The sequence below is a fragment of the Salmo trutta genome, chromosome 26 (genome assembly GCF_901001165.1).
Source record: "Salmo trutta chromosome 26, fSalTru1.1, whole genome shotgun sequence".
In the NCBI taxonomy this organism is placed as follows: Eukaryota; Metazoa; Chordata; class Actinopteri; order Salmoniformes; family Salmonidae; genus Salmo; species Salmo trutta.
This window is the reverse complement of record NC_042982.1, coordinates 23,858,392-23,875,375: the sequence shown is the minus strand read 5'-3', so window position 1 is coordinate 23,875,375 and position 16,984 is coordinate 23,858,392. Positions and strand designations below refer to the sequence as shown.

The 16,984-nt window shown below is 40.8% G+C and overlaps 1 protein-coding gene across 1 annotated transcript; it reads right to left on the bottom strand.

Annotated features, from left to right (window-relative positions):
• Nucleotides 1–1,756: 1,756 nt before the first annotated feature.
• jam3a (junctional adhesion molecule 3a) lies at nt 1,757–15,856 on the bottom strand. The gene is made up of 9 exons (XM_029715352.1): nt 15,420–15,856; nt 4,490–4,558; nt 4,274–4,387; nt 4,010–4,162; nt 3,241–3,443; nt 2,990–3,089; nt 2,333–2,465; nt 2,001–2,052; nt 1,757–1,846 (listed from the first exon to the last, which is right to left on the bottom strand). Exons 1-9 carry the CDS (start codon nt 15,466–15,468, stop codon nt 1,811–1,813), a joined length of 909 nt encoding a protein of 302 aa, XP_029571212.1. The 5' UTR covers nt 15,469–15,856; the 3' UTR covers nt 1,757–1,810.
• Nucleotides 15,857–16,984: the final 1,128 nt, after the last annotated feature.

The window sequence follows — 16,984 nt, the reverse complement described above, 5'->3', positions numbered from 1 at the left end:
CCTGTGTTCCAATGGCACGTTGTGTTAGCTAATCCAAGTTTATAATTTTAAAAGGCTAATTGAACATTAAAAAATTGCAAAATGGTTATGTTAGCACAGTTGGAAACTGTTATTCTGATTAAAGCAATAAAACTGGCCTTCTTTAGACTAGTTGAGTATCTGGAGCATCAGCATTTGTGGATTCGATTACAGCCTCAAAATGGCCAGAAACAAATAACTTTCTTACCTCTGTCCAGTGTCTGTGTTCTTTTGCCCATCTTAATCTTTTCTTTTATTGGCCAGTCTGAGATATGGCTTTTTCTTTGCAACTCTGCCTAGAAGGCCAGCATCCCAGAGTCTCCTCTTCACAGTTGACGTTGAGACTGGTGTTTTGCAGGTACTATTTAATGAAGCTGCCAGTTGAGGACTTGTGAGGCGTCTGTTTCTCAAACTAGACAATGTACTTGTCCTCTTGCTCAGTTGTGCACCGGGGCCGCCCACTCCTCTTTCCATTCTGGTTAGAGCCAATTTGCGCTGTTCTGTGAAGGGACTAGTACACAGCGTTGTACGAGATCTTCAGGTTCTTGACAATTTCTCAAATGGAATAGCCTTTATTTCTCAGAACACGAATAGACTGACGAGTTTCAGAAGAAAGGTCTTTGTTTCTAGCCACTTTGAGCCTGTAATCGAACCCACAATTGCTGATGCTCCAGATACTCAACTAGTCTAAAGAAGGCCAGTTTTATTGCTTCTTTAATCAGAACAACAGTTTTCAGTTATGCTAACATAATTGCAAAATAGTTTTCTAATGATCAATTAGCCTTTTAAAATGATAAACTTGGATTAGCTAACACAATGTGCCATTGGAACACAGAAGTGATGGTTGCTGATAATGGGCCTCTGTATGCCTATGTAGATATTCCATTAAAAAATCTGCTGTTTCCAGCTACAATAGTCATTTACAACATTAACAATGTCTACACTGTATTTCTGATCAATTTGATGTTATTTTAATGGACCAAAAATGTGCTTTTCTTTCAAAAACAAGAACATTTCTAAGTGACCCCAAAATTTTGAACGGTAGTATATATATTCACAAATATATTGACACAACCTTCCTTCATAATAACATAAACCAGTCCATCTTGCATTCAGAGACTATGCAAGGCTGATTTTGTAAAACAGGTTTGGTATATTTTGTAGAAATGTTTGGAAGTCAAAAATCATTGTCCAAAAACAGTATGGGGGAATGTTCCAGCATCAGTTTAGATGAACATGTTGGTGGAAGTTCAAATGTCAAAGCTTTAAAATCGTACTGTAGTTGTAGTTACAGTAACGACTGAGGACAAAACATATTTGTGCTACAAAAAAAATAAACATTGTACTAACAGGGACATAACGTTGCAATTGCCTATCAGAAATGTAGAAATAATGATTGATCTTTTTCAAGATGATAACTTTGGCAAGCTTGTAGGTAAATTATTGATGCGCACCAACAAATAATGTGCAATGTTACAGCTCAAATTTCTCATACAAAGCCCTATTATGGGATTTGATGTACTTTTGACTTCAGTGTGTCCCCTCTTCAGTGTGTCTCCTCTTGTCTCCTCTTCAGTGTGTCTCCTCTTCAGTGTGTCTCCTCTTGTCTCCTCTTCAGTGTGTCTCCTCTTCAGTGTGTCTCCTCTTGTCACTTCTTCAGTGTGTCTCCTCTTCAGTGTGTCTCCTCTTCAGTGTGTCTCCTCTTCAGTGTGTCTCCTCTTCACTGTGTCTCCTCTTCAGTGTTTCCCCTCTTCAGTGTGTCTCCTCTTCAGTGTTTCCCCTATCTCAGATTTCAAATGATAAATGATGATTTGTGCCGGAAGTGACCCTGATGGAAATGGGAATATCAATTATCAAAAAAATACATCCACCTGCAGTTGATATTTATTTTTGTTTGCCATTTTGAATAATACATTGTGATTACATTTTAGCTCAATAATAATATAGAATATGGAAAACAGAATTAAGTGAATTCTATTCACCTCATCTGCTTCGGCATAGTCAATACCATCATCTGCTGCTGGCGGTTTGTAGCTATAACACACACACAAAAATCCTTCATGTCCACACAAAGACTTACTAAGCAATTCACAGCACATAGCATGTCACTATTAAACTGGTCCAGCTTTAAAAGCCCTGTACAGTACATTCAACCTATATCGTACTTGGGTTATTATCTATATTACTATTATTATCACTGCATTGTTGGAATGAGCTCTCAAGGTAAGAATTTCACTGTACTCTTTTACACCCATTGTATCCTGCGCATGTGGCAAATAAACGTTGAAACTTGAAACTACATAGCCCTACTCACTTGGTTCCTGTGTGATCCTTGCCGGAGGAGAAGCAGCCATGTTTGTGTGCATGATAAACCCCCACCATCACAATAGTGAATCCGGCCAATGCCGCTAACACCTTCAGAAAAATCCCCACTATGTCGACATCATCTGAAAATACAAGCAGGGCATTTTGAGATGAGATCTGGGTGACATGAACCCAAATTTAAACAACTTAAGGCAGGGATCATCAACTAGATTCAGCCATGGGACAATTTGTTTTCTTGAGCGGCTGGTCAGGGTGCCGGAACATAATTACAAATAATTTGTAGACTGCAAGAAGCCGAATCAGATATAATATTTCTAATATAATATAATAAAATTTGGGAACCCTGACTTAAAGGAATGACCTTGGAATGCATGTCTGGATATTATAGGTGAATGCACCAATTTGTAAGTCGCTCTGGATAAGAGCGTCTGCTAAATGACTTAAATGTAAATGTAAATGTAATGTCCATGTCAACCACTATGATTTATGTGCACTAGAGTAGATGCATGTGACTCACTAGCAGGTTTGGTAACGCACAATGGTATGTTCAGTGTGGCAGCAGTATGACACACTGACATATTTAAACACAATACATAGTCGCGGTAAGAATGTCAGTTGGGTATTTAGTACAGCATGGCCTACTCACAGACTTCCATCAGCTGTGCGGGACACTGTGCATGTCCAGCTTCATTCTTTGCCTGGCAGTAATACTCCCCCGCATCCTCCTTCCTCATCCTGCGGAATTTCTGCAGGGAAAAACGCCAAAATCAACCCCAATAGATCATACAGCTTTTCTCTTGTACTAACATCATCCAACAATTGGATCTACTGTCTCATTAAACTTGATATTCATATAGCTAGTGTCCATTCGAACTCCCAGTCCAATTGATTCCTTACCAGACCACCCGTGTCAGCGTTAATGGAGTACGTGGAGTTGATAAACTTGGGGCTGCTTTTTGGGTCCTGGGGAAGCTCCTCGTTGTTGCGGAACCATCGGTACTGTGAGGCAGGGAAGCCCTCGTTCTCTAGGCAGCGCAGCTCAGAGGACGTGCCAACAGTCACCGCCACAGGCACACTGCACCTGGGCACCACAGGCTTTACTGCATAGACAGAAGAAGAAGGGAAAATAATATTTCTTTGTCCAATTGTACACAAAGGTCCAACTGGAATTCGACTTCCGCTTTATCCCAACTGCTCCCTAAGACACACATACACATAGGCTAAGAGCAGAGGCCATACTACGGCACTCATGGAACAGTTTATTTACAGAGAGAGGGAGCACATAACACAGTCTATACTTAAGCCATAAGGCACGAGGGGGTGTGGTATATGACCAATATACCACGGCTAAAGGCTGTTCATTTGCCAGACGCAAAGCGGAGTGCCTGGATACAGCCCTTCACTGTGTTATATTGGCCATATACTACAAACCCCTGAGGTGCCTTATTGCTATTATAAACTGGTTACCAACATAATTAGAGCAGTAAAAATACATGTTTTGTCATACCAGTGGTAAACGGTCTGATATACCACAGCTGTCAGCCAATCAGCATTCAGGGCTCGAATCACCCAGTTTATAATTAAAAATAGACACCAACACTGAAAAAACACAGGAAACTACTACAGGCTTAAAACTTTACACAGGAATATGAAAATACGTCCTTACCCCTGACAGCAAGACTGATTAGAATTTCATCAAAGTGTTTGTGGTCATCAATGGCAGCGACCTCACAGCGGTACTCTGCAGTGTCTGCACGGCTGGTGTTGAGGATCAGTAGGTTGGCTGGCTGGATCAGCTGGGCTCTGTGCTCCAAGTCCCCTAATAGAGAGGCAAAAACACACTCCAACCTCTCATTCACTTACAGGGAATAACAGTTCTGAGGCCAATTTGGTATTGGTAATTTGGTATTGGTAAAAATAATCATCTTACCCGAAATTTGATTTTGAAAGTACACATAACTAGGGACACCGTTTTTGATTTTCTTCCATTCGATTCTGGGGTTGTTTGTGGAGATGGACTCTATCAAGCAGGTCAACTCAATAGCTGGGAAGAAAACAGTGATACTACAATGTCAAAACACTGGCAGACAACAGAAGAGCCTGAAAAATTATTCTGAGAGAATGAGTCAGTGTTTCAGTGACTTACGTTCAAATTCATTTGCCCACACAGTCTTGTCTGTGGTTCGGAGGATTACTCCACGTGATGGAATGTAGCCTGTAAAATACAAAAAAGAAGTGAGAAAAAAAAAGAAGCTCATTGACAAACTTCAGAATTTTCATCCCAGGACAACGCCGTTTAAACAGATAGGCCTAAAGGATTAGAGGGTCAAGAGGTGTAGACCTATAGCTACAGAGAGGGTGAAAAAGAGCCTTAGGGTCAGAATTAACCATATCTCCGGAAGCATTTCTCATGTTTATATAAGAGGCAAGTGGAGCACATCTCGACGGGAGCACAAGTCTCAATATTAGTCAGTGATGTTTCCTTACTTCTAATTCTACAAAACACTCTCAAATAAAAAAATTGGGAGATATACTTAGGGAGGCATAAGAGTTACTAAAGGAACACACAGTGAGTAATGGAGACAGTCCCTTCTATGTCAGCGTCAGCGATGTTAAGGACTCCAGGGAGTGAAAACAGACTGTAATGTATTAGAGCACAATTCATCCGAGTGTATAAAGTACTTCCAAGGTATAATCCAGACAGATAAAAGCACTCTGCGGTAGAGCTGTTACGGTGACCGTATTACCGCCACGAGTCATGATGGCAGTAAAATTCCATGGGACCGTTTAGTCACGGTAATTAGGCTTCTCCAAGCTCTGATGCTGCTGATGGTCATTAGAAACATACCAAACTTGCTAACTGCCTGGTACTCAGCACTCTATTGTCCCTCTAATCACTCTGACATCAATGTAAATGTAATTGAAAATCTAATCAAACACTTCATGAGAGACCATGAGCTCATGTTGTGCAACATTTCTATAGGCTAGGCCTACTATATTTATTTCTAAACTTTCCTAATATTAAGCACATTGCCTATCCTTACAACAGGAGTAAAGCCTACCTGGCTGGCATGAAAATGAACCATGAGAAAAGTGTCTTCCATTCGCTATTTAAGTGCATAGATGTACAGTCGTGGCCAAAAGTTTTGAGAATGACACAAATATTAATTTTCACAAAGTCTGCTGCCTCAGTTTGTATGATGACAATTTGCATATATTCCATAATGTTATGAAGAGTGATCAGATGAATTGCAATTAATTGCAGTCCCTCTTTGCCATGCAAATGAACTGAATCTCCAAAAACATTTCCACTGCATTTCAGCCCTGCCAAAAAAGGACCAGCTGACTTCATGTCAGTGATTCTCTCGTTAACACAGCTGTGAGTGTTGACAAGGACAAGGCTGGAGATCACTCTGTCATGCTGATTGAGTTCGAATAACAAACTGGAAGCTTCAAAAGGAGGGTGGTGCTTGGAATCATTGTTCTTCCTCTGTCAACCATGGTTACCTGCAAGGAAACACGTGCCGTCATCATTGCTTTGCACAAAAAGGGCTTCACAGGCAAGGATATTGCTGCCAGTAAGATTGCACCTAAATCAACCATTTATCGGATCATCAAGAACTTCAAGGAGAGCGGTTCAATTGTTGTGAAGAAGGCTTCAGGGCACCCAAGAAAGTCCAGCAAGCGCCAGGACCGTCTCTTAAAGTTGATTCAGCTGCGGGATCGGGGCACCACCAGTACAGCGCTTGCTCAGGAATGGCAGCAGGCAGGTGTGAGTGCATCTGCACGCACAGTGAGGCGAAGACTTTTGGAGGATGGCCTGGTGTCAAGAAGGGCAGCAAAGAAGCCACTTCTCTCCAGGAAAAACATCAGGAACAGACTGATATTCTGCAAAAGGTACAGGGATTGGACTGCTGAGGACTGGGGTAAAGTCATTTTCTCTGATGAATCCCATTTCCGATTGTTTGGGGCATCCGTAAAAAAGCTTGTCCGGAGAAGACAAGGTGGGCGCTACCATTAGTCCTGTGTCATGCCAACAGTAAAGCATCCTGAGACCATTCATGTGTGGGGTTGCTTCTCAGCCAAGGGAGTGGGCTCACTCACAATTTTGCCTAAGAACACAGCCATGAATAAAGAATGGTACCAACACATCCTCCGAGAGCAACTTCTCCCAACCATCCAGGAACACCTTGCCATAAGGCAAAAGTGATAACTAAGTGGCTCGGGGAACAAAACATCAAGAACTTGTGGTCAATCCTCAAGAGGCGGGTGGACAAACAAAAACCAACAAATTCTGACAAACTCCAGGCATTGATTATGCAAGAATGGGCTGCCATAAGTCAGGATGTGGCCCAGAAGTTAATTGACAGCATGCCAGGGCGGATTGCAGAGATCTTGAAAAATAAAGGTCAACACTGCAAATATTGACTCTTTGCATCAACTTCATGTAATTCTCAATAAAAACCTTTGACACGTATGAAATGCTTGTAATTATACTTCAGTATTCCATAAAAACATCTGACAAAAATATCTAAAGACACTGAAGCAGCAAACTTTGTGGAAATTAATATTTGCATCATTCTCAAAACTTTTGGCCACGACTGTACACTACTAGTCAAAAGTTTTAGAACACCTACTCATTCAAGGGTTTTTCTTTATTTTTACTATTTTCTACATTGTAGAATAATAGTGAAGACATCACAACTATGAAATCATGTAGTAACCAAAAAAGTGTTAAACAAATCCAAATATATTTTAGATTTGAGATTCTTCAAATAGCTACCCTTTGCTTTGATGACAGCTTTGCACACTCTTGGCATTCTCTCAACCAGCTTCACCTGGAATGCTCTTCCAACAGTCTTGAAGTTCCTACATATGCTGAGCACTTGTTGGCTTCTTTTCCTTCACTCTGCGGACTGACTCATCACAAACCATCTCAATTTGGTTGAGGTCGAGGGATTGTGGAGGCCAGGTCATCTGATGCAGCACTCCATCACTCTCCTTCTTGGTAAAATAGCACTAACACAGCCTGGAGGTGTGTTGGTTCATTGTCCTGTTGAAAAACAAATGATAGTCCCTCAAAGCCCAAACCAGATGGGATGGCGTATCACTGTAGAACGCTGTGGTAGCCATGCTGGTTAAGTGTGCCTTGAATTCTAAATAAATCACAGACAGTGTCACCAGCAAAGCACACCCACACCATAGCACCTTCTCCTCCATGCTTTACGGTGGGAAATACACATGCAGAGATCATCCGTCTCACATCTCACAAAGACACGGTGGTTGGAACCAAAAATCTCAAATTTGGACTCCAGACCAAAGGACAGATTTCCACCGGTCTAATGTCCATTGCTTGTGTTTCTTTGCCCAACCAAGTCTCTTCTTCTTATTGGTGTCCTTTAGTAGTGGTTTCTTTGCAGCAATTCTACCATGCAGGCCTGATTCACACAGTCTCCTCTGAACAGTTGATGTTGAGATGTGTCTGTTACTTAAACTCTGTGAAGCATTTATTTGGGCTGCAATTTCTGAGGCTGGTAACTCTGATGAACTCTGCAGCAGAGGTAACTTTGAGTCTTCCATTCCTGTGGCGGTCCTCTTGAGAGCCAGTTTCATCATAGCGCTTGATGGTTTTTGCGACTGCACTTGAAGAACCTTTCAAAGTTCTTGAAATGATCTGGATTGACTGACCTTCATGTCTTAAAGTAATGATGGACTGTTGTTTCTCTTTGCTTATTTGAGCTGTTCTTGCAAAAATATGGACTTGGTCTTTTACCAAATAGGGCTATGTTCTGTATACCCCTCCACCTTGCCACAGCACAACTGATTGGCTCAAACACATTAAGGAAAGACATTCCACCAATTAACTTTTTTTGAAGGCACACCTCTTAATTGAAATGCACTCCTAGCTGACTACCTCATGAAGCTGGTTGAGAGAATCCCAAGAGTGTGCAAAGCTGTCATCAAGGCAAAAGGTGGCTATTTGAAGATTCACAAATATTGTCACAACGTCCACAGGCGGCGCCTCTCCCCGTTCGGGCGGCGCTCGGTGGTCGTCGTCGCCGGCCTACTAGCTGACACCAATTTCCTTTTCTGTTTTTGTTTGGTAATGTCTGGTTAGAGTAGCACCTGTTTTGTGTTTAGTAATTAGTGGGGTATTTAGTCTGTCTGTTTTGTGTTTGGGGTTGTGCGGGATTGTTTTGTGTCTGTTATTGTAGGTTGGGGGGGGATTTCTTTTCTGGTCCATTTATATTTTAGCGTTAGGGTTGTTGGGCTGCATCCCGATATATTTGGAAGACTGTGTTAGTCTTCCTTTGTTGGAATATTTTTCCCTGGCCTTGTCGGCTTGATATTTTGGACTGGGTTTTTCTTCATTAAAGTAACTACGTGTTTCACGTACCTGAGTCTCCTGCGCCTGACTTCACCCCTCCTGCAGAACTATTATTTGACAAATATAAAATATATTTTGATTTGTTTAACACTTTTTTGGTTACTACATTGGTGTTATTTCATAGTTTTGACCTCTTCACTATTATTCTACAATGTAGAAAATAGTAAAATAAAGAAAAACCCTTCAATGAGTATGTGTTCCAAAACGTTTGATCGGTAGTGCATTTTTCCCACTGCCCCTGTTTCGAAACAGGTGCATGATAATGGTCCATTCTAAATAAATACAAATGTCACACATATTATTTAGTATATGTGTCACGCCCTGACCAGGGGAACTCTGCTATTTTTGGTCAGGGTGTGGTATTTCTATGGTTTATTTTCTATGTTTTGTTATAGCCTTTCTTTGTGGTTTATTTCTATGTTGGGCTCGGAGGTGATTTCCAATCAGACAGCTGTCGCTAGTTATGTCTGATTGGGAATCACATTTAAGTTCCTTTTCCCCCCACGATGTTTGTGGGTTGTTGTCTCTTTGTTTTGAGCACGTAACGTATCGACATTTTTCTTGAGTTTTGTGTACATGTTTATTTCCAGTGTGTTGAATAAACATGTGTTCGCTCCCAGCTGCGTTTTGGTCGTTACAATATGTAAAAACAAGATTAAATCAAGAATAGTCTGATGGGTGACAAGATTAGCCAATCACTTGTGAATTATATATTATCACACACTTATGTGCAGTAAGGCAAGACACAGTGCATGCCTTTTTTTGTGACTTTTTCAAATCATAGTCAAGCACCTTATGTAGCCTAGCCATAGGCCTTTATGTTTTGGTTTGTGTCAAAACCAAAGTGGCCAAATAACTTCTTAAAATTAAGCACATGAATATGCTTTACAACGGGTGTAGAGCTTACCTGGCATACAGTTGAAGTCGGACGTTTACACACACCTTAGCCAAATACATTTAAACTCAGTTTTTCACAATTCCTGACATTTAATCCTCGTAAAAAAATCCCTGTTTTAGGTCAGTTAGGATCACCACTTTATTTTAAGAATGTGAAATGTCAGAATAATTGTCAGGGATTTCTTCGTCTTCAGACGATATGGCGAAATCCTCATCGGAAAATGAGGACCAATATGCAGCAGAGTTGAGAGAGTTCATTTTGAACTTTTAATAAACTCAAAAACGAATATACAAAACAACAAAAAACAAACTCACGATACACTGACAATCCTATTAGGCTTACACACACTAAACAAGGAACAATCTCCCACAATTACACAGACAAACACACCCAACTAATATAGGACTTCCAATCAAAGGCAACACCACACAGCTGCCTTCAATTGGAAGTCCACCCCAATTAACCAAACATAGACATACAACTAATTAGATCAACAGAAATACGTCCACAAGGAACAGTGCCCAAAAACCCCGGAATACTAAATCAAATGCCCTTTTAGAAAAACCACCACCCCTAACCACATAAAACAAATACCCTCTGCCACGTCCTGACCAAACTACAATACCAATTAACCCTTATACTGGCCAGGACGTGACAATAATAGCAGAGAGAAGGATTTATTTCAGCTTTTATTTCTTTCATCACATTCCCAGTGGGTCAGAAGTTTACATACACTCAATTAGAATTCGGTAGCATTGCCTTTCAATTGTTTAACTTGGGTCAAACAGCCTTCCACAAGCTTCCCACAATAAGTTGGGTGAATTTTGGCCTATTCCTCCTGACAGAGCTGGTGTAACTGAGTCAGGTTTGTAGGCCTCCTTGCTGGCACAAGCTTTTTCAGTTCTGCCCACAAATTTTCTATAAGGTTGAGGTCAGGGCTTTCTGATGGCCACTCCAATATCTTGACTTTGTTGTCCTTAAGCCATTTTGCCGCAACTTTTGAAGTATGCTTGGGGTCATTGTCCATTTGGAAGACTCATTTGCGACCAAGCTTTAACTTCCTGACTGATGTCTTGAGATGTTGCTCAATATATCCACATAATTTTCCTCCCTCATGATGCCATCTATTTTGTGAAGTGCACCAGTCTCTCCTGCAGCAAGCACCCCCACAACATGATGCTGCCACCCCCGTGCTTCATGGTTGGGATGGCGTTCTTCGGCTTGCAAGCCTCCCCCTTTTTCCTCCACACATAACAATGGTCATTATGACCAAAAGGTTATATTTTTGTTTCATCAGACTAGAGGACATTTCTCCAAAAAGTACGATCTTTGTCCCCATGTGCAAACCGTAGTCTGGCTTTTTATGGCGGTTTTGGCTTCTTCCTTGCTGAGCGGCCTTTCAGGTTATGTCGATACAGGGCTCCTTTTACTGTGGATATAGATACGTTTGTACCCGTTTCCTCCAACATCTTCACAAGGTCCTTTGCTGTTGTTCTGGGATTGATTTGCACTTTTCGCACCAAAGTACGTTCATCTCTTGGAGGCAGAACGAGTCTCGGATACGGTATGACGACTGCGTGGTCCCATGGTGTTTATACTTGCGTAATATTGTTTGTATAGATGAATGTGGTACCTTCAGGCGTTTGGAAATTGTTCCCAAGGATGAACCAGACTTGTGGAGGTCTACAATTTTTCTACAATTTCTTTCTGAGGTCTTGGCTGATTTCTTTTGATTTCCCCATGATGTCAAGCAAAGAGGCACTGAGTTTGAAGGTAGGCCTTGAAATACATCCACAGGTACACCTCCAATTGACTCAAATGATGTCAATTGGCTTATCAGAAGCTTCTAAAGCCATGACATCATCTTCTGGAATTTTCCAAGCTGTTTAAAGGCACAGTCAACTTAGTGTATGTAAACTTCTGACCCACTGGAATTGTGATACAGTGAATAATAAGTTAAATAATCTGTATGTAAACAATTGTTTGAAAAATTACTTGTGTCATGCACAAAGTAGATGTCCTAACCGACTTGTCAAAACTATAGTTTGTTAAAAGAAATTTGTGGAATGGTTGGAAAACGAGCTTTAATGACTCCAACCTAAGTGTATGTAAACTTCCGACTTCAACTGTATATACGCAGAGCGTGAGTTTCGAGTTTGAGAAAGATCATTTTCACCATAAAAATACATCTTTATAATAAAAGCAATACATGCATAATCGCATTTGCGGTCACTTCTGATCATGGTGTTTTCCCACTAATTGATTGCATTTTGGAACATTCGCGCTTGTATCCTACTGCTGTGTGCGCATTGCTGTGCTTCTAATGTGAAGAAATAGCCTAATAGTTTATCAACATTTTAAGCTAAACGTTCTGATCTGTTGCATCTGCCTCATTGCTTAAAAAAGTTTTTTTTGATGCTAGTAGTTTTATTAATTTGGGATATATCGCATCCCACAACTGTCCCAGACTATGTTAGGAAAATATTTATTTCTCGCACAGAATAGGTCAACTTTTGTACTATGGGGGATTGTAGATTGACATAGGCTACTGCTTTTACTGTTTGTTAGGCCTACTCATCTTGTTGGCTGACAAAAAGTAAATGTGGACGGGCATTGGCTAATAAGAATTTAGCTATCTGAAAGAGCCATGTCAGTGAGAGGTGCTTCCGAGCACACAGCCGGGAAAAGGGAATTATAATTATTATATTCAGTCCAAGGGCACAATGGTCACTGGCCACAAAATACATGAATTTTTTTAGGGGGCATTAAGGCCACACAAAGGTGATGCCGCCGGGAAATTTGAAGCATTATCAAGTGATTGTCAAATTGTGAATGAGAGACTGATGAAGTTTGTGGAGCCTGCGCAAAAAACAAACCAGACTCATGCCTTTCATGCAACTTTTTTCAAATCATCATTAGAGTCGCATCATGCAGCCTTAGAATGTATTAAAAATCTAAACATATAGCCCAACATTTGTATCACAACTAAAGTAGCATAAATTACTCTAAATTAAGCATATAGGAGGACCTGTTTCTTTGTTAACCGCTCAACACAGAATAGCCACATGTGCACACTCCCTCAAATTGTTTGGAGAAAATATCCTCTCTATTTTATTCAGCTATGTTCAATTGTATTCTTCATACTATAAAATGATACCACGGAATTCTAAGCAAATCTTGTCTGCTAAATTAACTAGTGTAGCCCACAGCCAGATCAGGACAACTCAGCATATGTTATTCTGGTCCTACTGAAATAGACTACATTTTCTTCATATTATGTTTCTTTAGACCTGTCTAAAATAAATAATTGATTTATTGTGATGGTGTAGGTTATATTATATGAATTTATTAGACTTTTAAAATGTAGATGTTCCAAAGGTCTGCATCAATAGCTTGTACGCTATGCTGTGGAAGCCAGGATATGCTAAATGTGTTTATGTTAATTAATGGTTAATTACCGTGAGACAGGCAGTTATTTGCTTGACAATCACCGGCTGACAAAATTTCATGACCGCAACAGCCCTACTCTACGGCTGATTTAAAATGTCCCTGGTTAACAATTCATGATGCACATGAAAGCCAAGTCAGCCAGCACTGAGAGTGGAGAAAACATGCGTCCTGCCAAAGTGGAGCACACAGTCATATTAGCACAGCTGTGGATGCTGATGAGATCCGACTCTTAGGTCTCAGCTTCCGTCTCTGCGGCTGACTTTCCCACCCCTGTACATCATGAGCTATTTTTACCCCAAACAGTTACTGGCCATCCTGAGAGACACGAGGAGAGCTTGTCCAGCAAATATTCCCCTGGTAAACAGAGCAAGGACAGCCTATCCCTGTAAAACCACTCATTAACCTTCAATTCCTTTACAATAACTCTCCTCCTTTTTTGCTGCCTACAGACAGACAGACACTTATTGTCTCATTGTATATTTTAGGTGTCCAAGCTTTACTGTATCCCCGCCTGCATGAGGCTTTGTTGTCCCAGACAGTTTTTAGAGCATGGGAGAGAATCTGTGGTTAATTAAGAAGACAATGGCTGATTTGCTATTGTGGCCTGGAATAAAAGCATTCCATAGCCGAAAGCCCAACTTTACACTGTGTAGCCTACATCAAGAAAGAAATCTATGTGTTTATGTGAAGAATTTAATCAGAACTGGAATGGTGTCAGACAGTAAAATAGATAGAAATGTGGCATATGTTGTTGGTGAATATTAGAGACCATCTCTCTCTCTCTCTCTCTCTCTCTCTCTAATCCCTTTGTTGTTTTAATACATACAGTATAGAGACAGGAGGCTATACCCTGAGTGAAATGCGCTCTATGTTAAGTAGCCGTTCTACAGTTCTCTATGCACTTCTAGCTAAATATGAAAACCTAAAAAAACAAAAAAAACAAGCTGTTGATCCAGTCCATCTAAAAAAAGCAATTTTCCAGACATTCCAGCACAGCCACTGTAAAAGCAGCCAAATAACTTACCAAGATTGAAACTGGCCAAATGCAGTAGACTAGTATGTGAATAAAACTGTAATGATCAGTCAATACCACACCGAGACTGACTTGGCTATGACGTTATCTTTCTGACCTGTAGTTGCAGCAGTAATGGTGACAGAAGACAACGTATTCAAAACATACATAGTCCTAGTGAAGTCTTCCTGAAAGCACTGCCACTGTCAGAGTGCTACTTTATCAAATCAAATGTTATTTGTCACATGCTTCGTAGGCAACAAGTGTAGACTAACATTGAAATGCTTACAACAATGCAGTGTTAAAGACATGATCATTTAAAAAAATTGAAATAGTGACAGTGAATACCAAATAAAAATAATGAGTAAAAATAACATAGCTATATATAGGGAGTAGAAACTAGCATGGCTATATACAGGCAGTACCAGTACTGAGTCCATGTGCAGGGGTAAGAGGTCATTGAGGTAGCAATGTACTGTACATATAGGTAGGGCTAAAGTGATGACTAGCAGCAGCGTATGTGGTGAATTAAAGTGTTTGTGAGTGTGTGTGTGTGTGTGTGTGTGTGTGTGTGTGTGTGTGTGTGTGTGTGTGTGTGTGTGTGTGTGTGTGTGTGTGTGTGTGTGTGTGGCGTCATTATGCATGTGTGTGCATGTTATGTGTGTGTGTTGTGGTGTCAGTGTAAGTATGTGTGAGTGTGTGGGTAGAGTCCAGTGTGTGTGCATAAAGTCGGTGCATGAGAGTTAGTGCTAAAAAGGGTCAATGCAAGTAGTCCGGGTAGCCATTTGATTAGCTATTTAGCAGTCTTGTTTATAAGTCTTATGGCTTGGGGCAACAAGCTGTTCAGGGTCCTGTTGGTTCCAGACTTGGTACATTGGTACAGCTTGCCGTGCGGTAGCAGAGAGACTTAACCAGAATAAAATAACTCACACAATGAACTGTAGGCCTACCTGGCAGCCTGGATGGAAATAGCGGTTGACATCATCATACTTTGAGTGACAGTTGAAGAGAGCCCAACGTTAGAAGATACAAAAGCAGTGTGTGTGCAACCTGTTCTCTCTTTATTTAAATATGAATGGAAAAACTGCTGAGGACTGTGTGAGCGTTTCAATGCCATTATAACGCATGTATAAATAAATGAATTACCATCTAATAATTGTGTGGCTCATCCTCAGCATGTTTACTGACCTGGCCAAGCTATGCTAGGAAGCCCGTATAGTCAGCGCGATCATTTCCATAACAAAGCATTGCTGTGATTTAATAAATTGTAATGCACAACACGTACCGTTAAACTACACCTTATCTTAGTGGAAATGAAAATAACTTACCGAGAATCGAGAAAAGGATGAACAAAGCCGTCAGTCGTTGTAACGCCATCTTGAAACCTTGGTAATGGATCGGTAATTCTGGCACACATAAAGCCAGCTAGCTAGCTATCACACTAGGTGCCCCTGGTCAAAACGGGTGAACAGGCTGGTGGATGTTGCCGTTGACGAGTTTCCATAGCTACAAAGGCATCAGGGCGGAAGACGGATAAGTCCTGAGACCGGAAATACATTTACATATATTGTATAGTGATGGTATCCAACAATGCAATTTCATTAATGTGCCAAACAAGATGAATTATCCGTAATTCTCTCTCTGACATATCACAGCTTTGACCCAGAGAACTAATCAATGCAAATGAATTTTATGTGAACATAACAGGTTAAGGTGAGAGAGACAGTACACACTCTTTTCACGCCATTTCGCCCGGTGGGCGGTGCTGTACGTCCCAGTGGGCGTGGGTATCAAAGTGCTTGGACTGTCCGATGCGCGTTCAAATTCAACCGAGAATCCGCCTAGGAACTCAATCATAAATTACATTCTGTCAGTCACTGAGATTAATTACTTGCGTTTCTGGCTTCATTAAAAACTGTTCATTTTGGATGACCTTGGTTTTATGAGAGCCTATGCATGTTACCATATTACCCTGGAGGTATACATACACACCCAGTCTCATCACTTTGCGTGAATGATATAGGCCATCTCCAACTTTAAATAATGCAAAATTCGAAAACAAATCAGGTAGTCACCTGGAATGTATTTCAATTAAAAGGTGTGCCTTCTTAGAAGTTGATTTGTGGAATTTCTTTCCTTTTTAATGCGTTTGAGCCAATCAGTTGTGTTGTGACAAGGTAGGGGGGTATACAGAACATAGCCCTATTTGGTAAAATACGAAATCCATATTATGTCAAGAACAGCTCAAATAAGCAAAGAGAAACAGTCCATCATTACTTTAAGACATGAAGGTTAGTCAATACGGAAAAGTTCAAGAAATTGCAGCCCAAGTAAATGCTTCACAGAGTTCAAGTAACAGACACATCTCAACATCAACTGTTCAGAGGAGACTGTGTGAATCAGGCCTTCATGGTAGACTTGCTGCAAAGAAACCACTACTAAAGGACACCAATAATAGGAAGAGACTTGCTTGGGCCAAGCAACACGAGCAATGGACATTAGACTGGTGAAAATCTGTCCTTTGGCCTGGAGTCCAAATTTGAGATTTTTGGTACCAACCACAATGTCTTTGTGAGACGCGGTGTGGGTGAACGGATGATCTCTGCATGTGTATTTCCCACCATGAAGCATGGAGGAGGAGGTGTTATTGTGTGGTGGTGCTTTGCTGGTGACACTGTCTGTGGTTTATTTAGAATTCAAGGCACACTTAACCAGCATGGCTACCACAGCGTTCTGCAGCGATAAGCCATCCCATATGGTTTGGGCTTAGTGGGACTATCATTTATTTTTCAACAGGACAATGACCCAAAATCAAATCAAATCAAATGTATTTATAAAGCCCTTCTTACATCAGCTGATATCTCAAAGTGCTGAACAGAAACCCAGCCTAAAA

Excerpts from the sequence above, each read along its gene's own strand:
- jam3a (XM_029715352.1), bottom strand. The coding sequence starts at position 15,468 with ATGGCGTTACAACGACTGACGGCTTTGTTCATCCTTTTCTCGATTCTC. Across the intron at positions 2,466-2,989 it reads CGCACAGCTGATGGAAGTCT|ATGATGTCGACATAGTGGGG; the intron begins GTGAGTAGGCCA and ends TTGTATTTTCAG. Across the intron at positions 1,847-2,000 it reads ACTATGCCGAAGCAGATGAG|GGTCACTTCCGGCACAAATC; the intron begins GTGAATAGAATT and ends CATTTCCATCAG.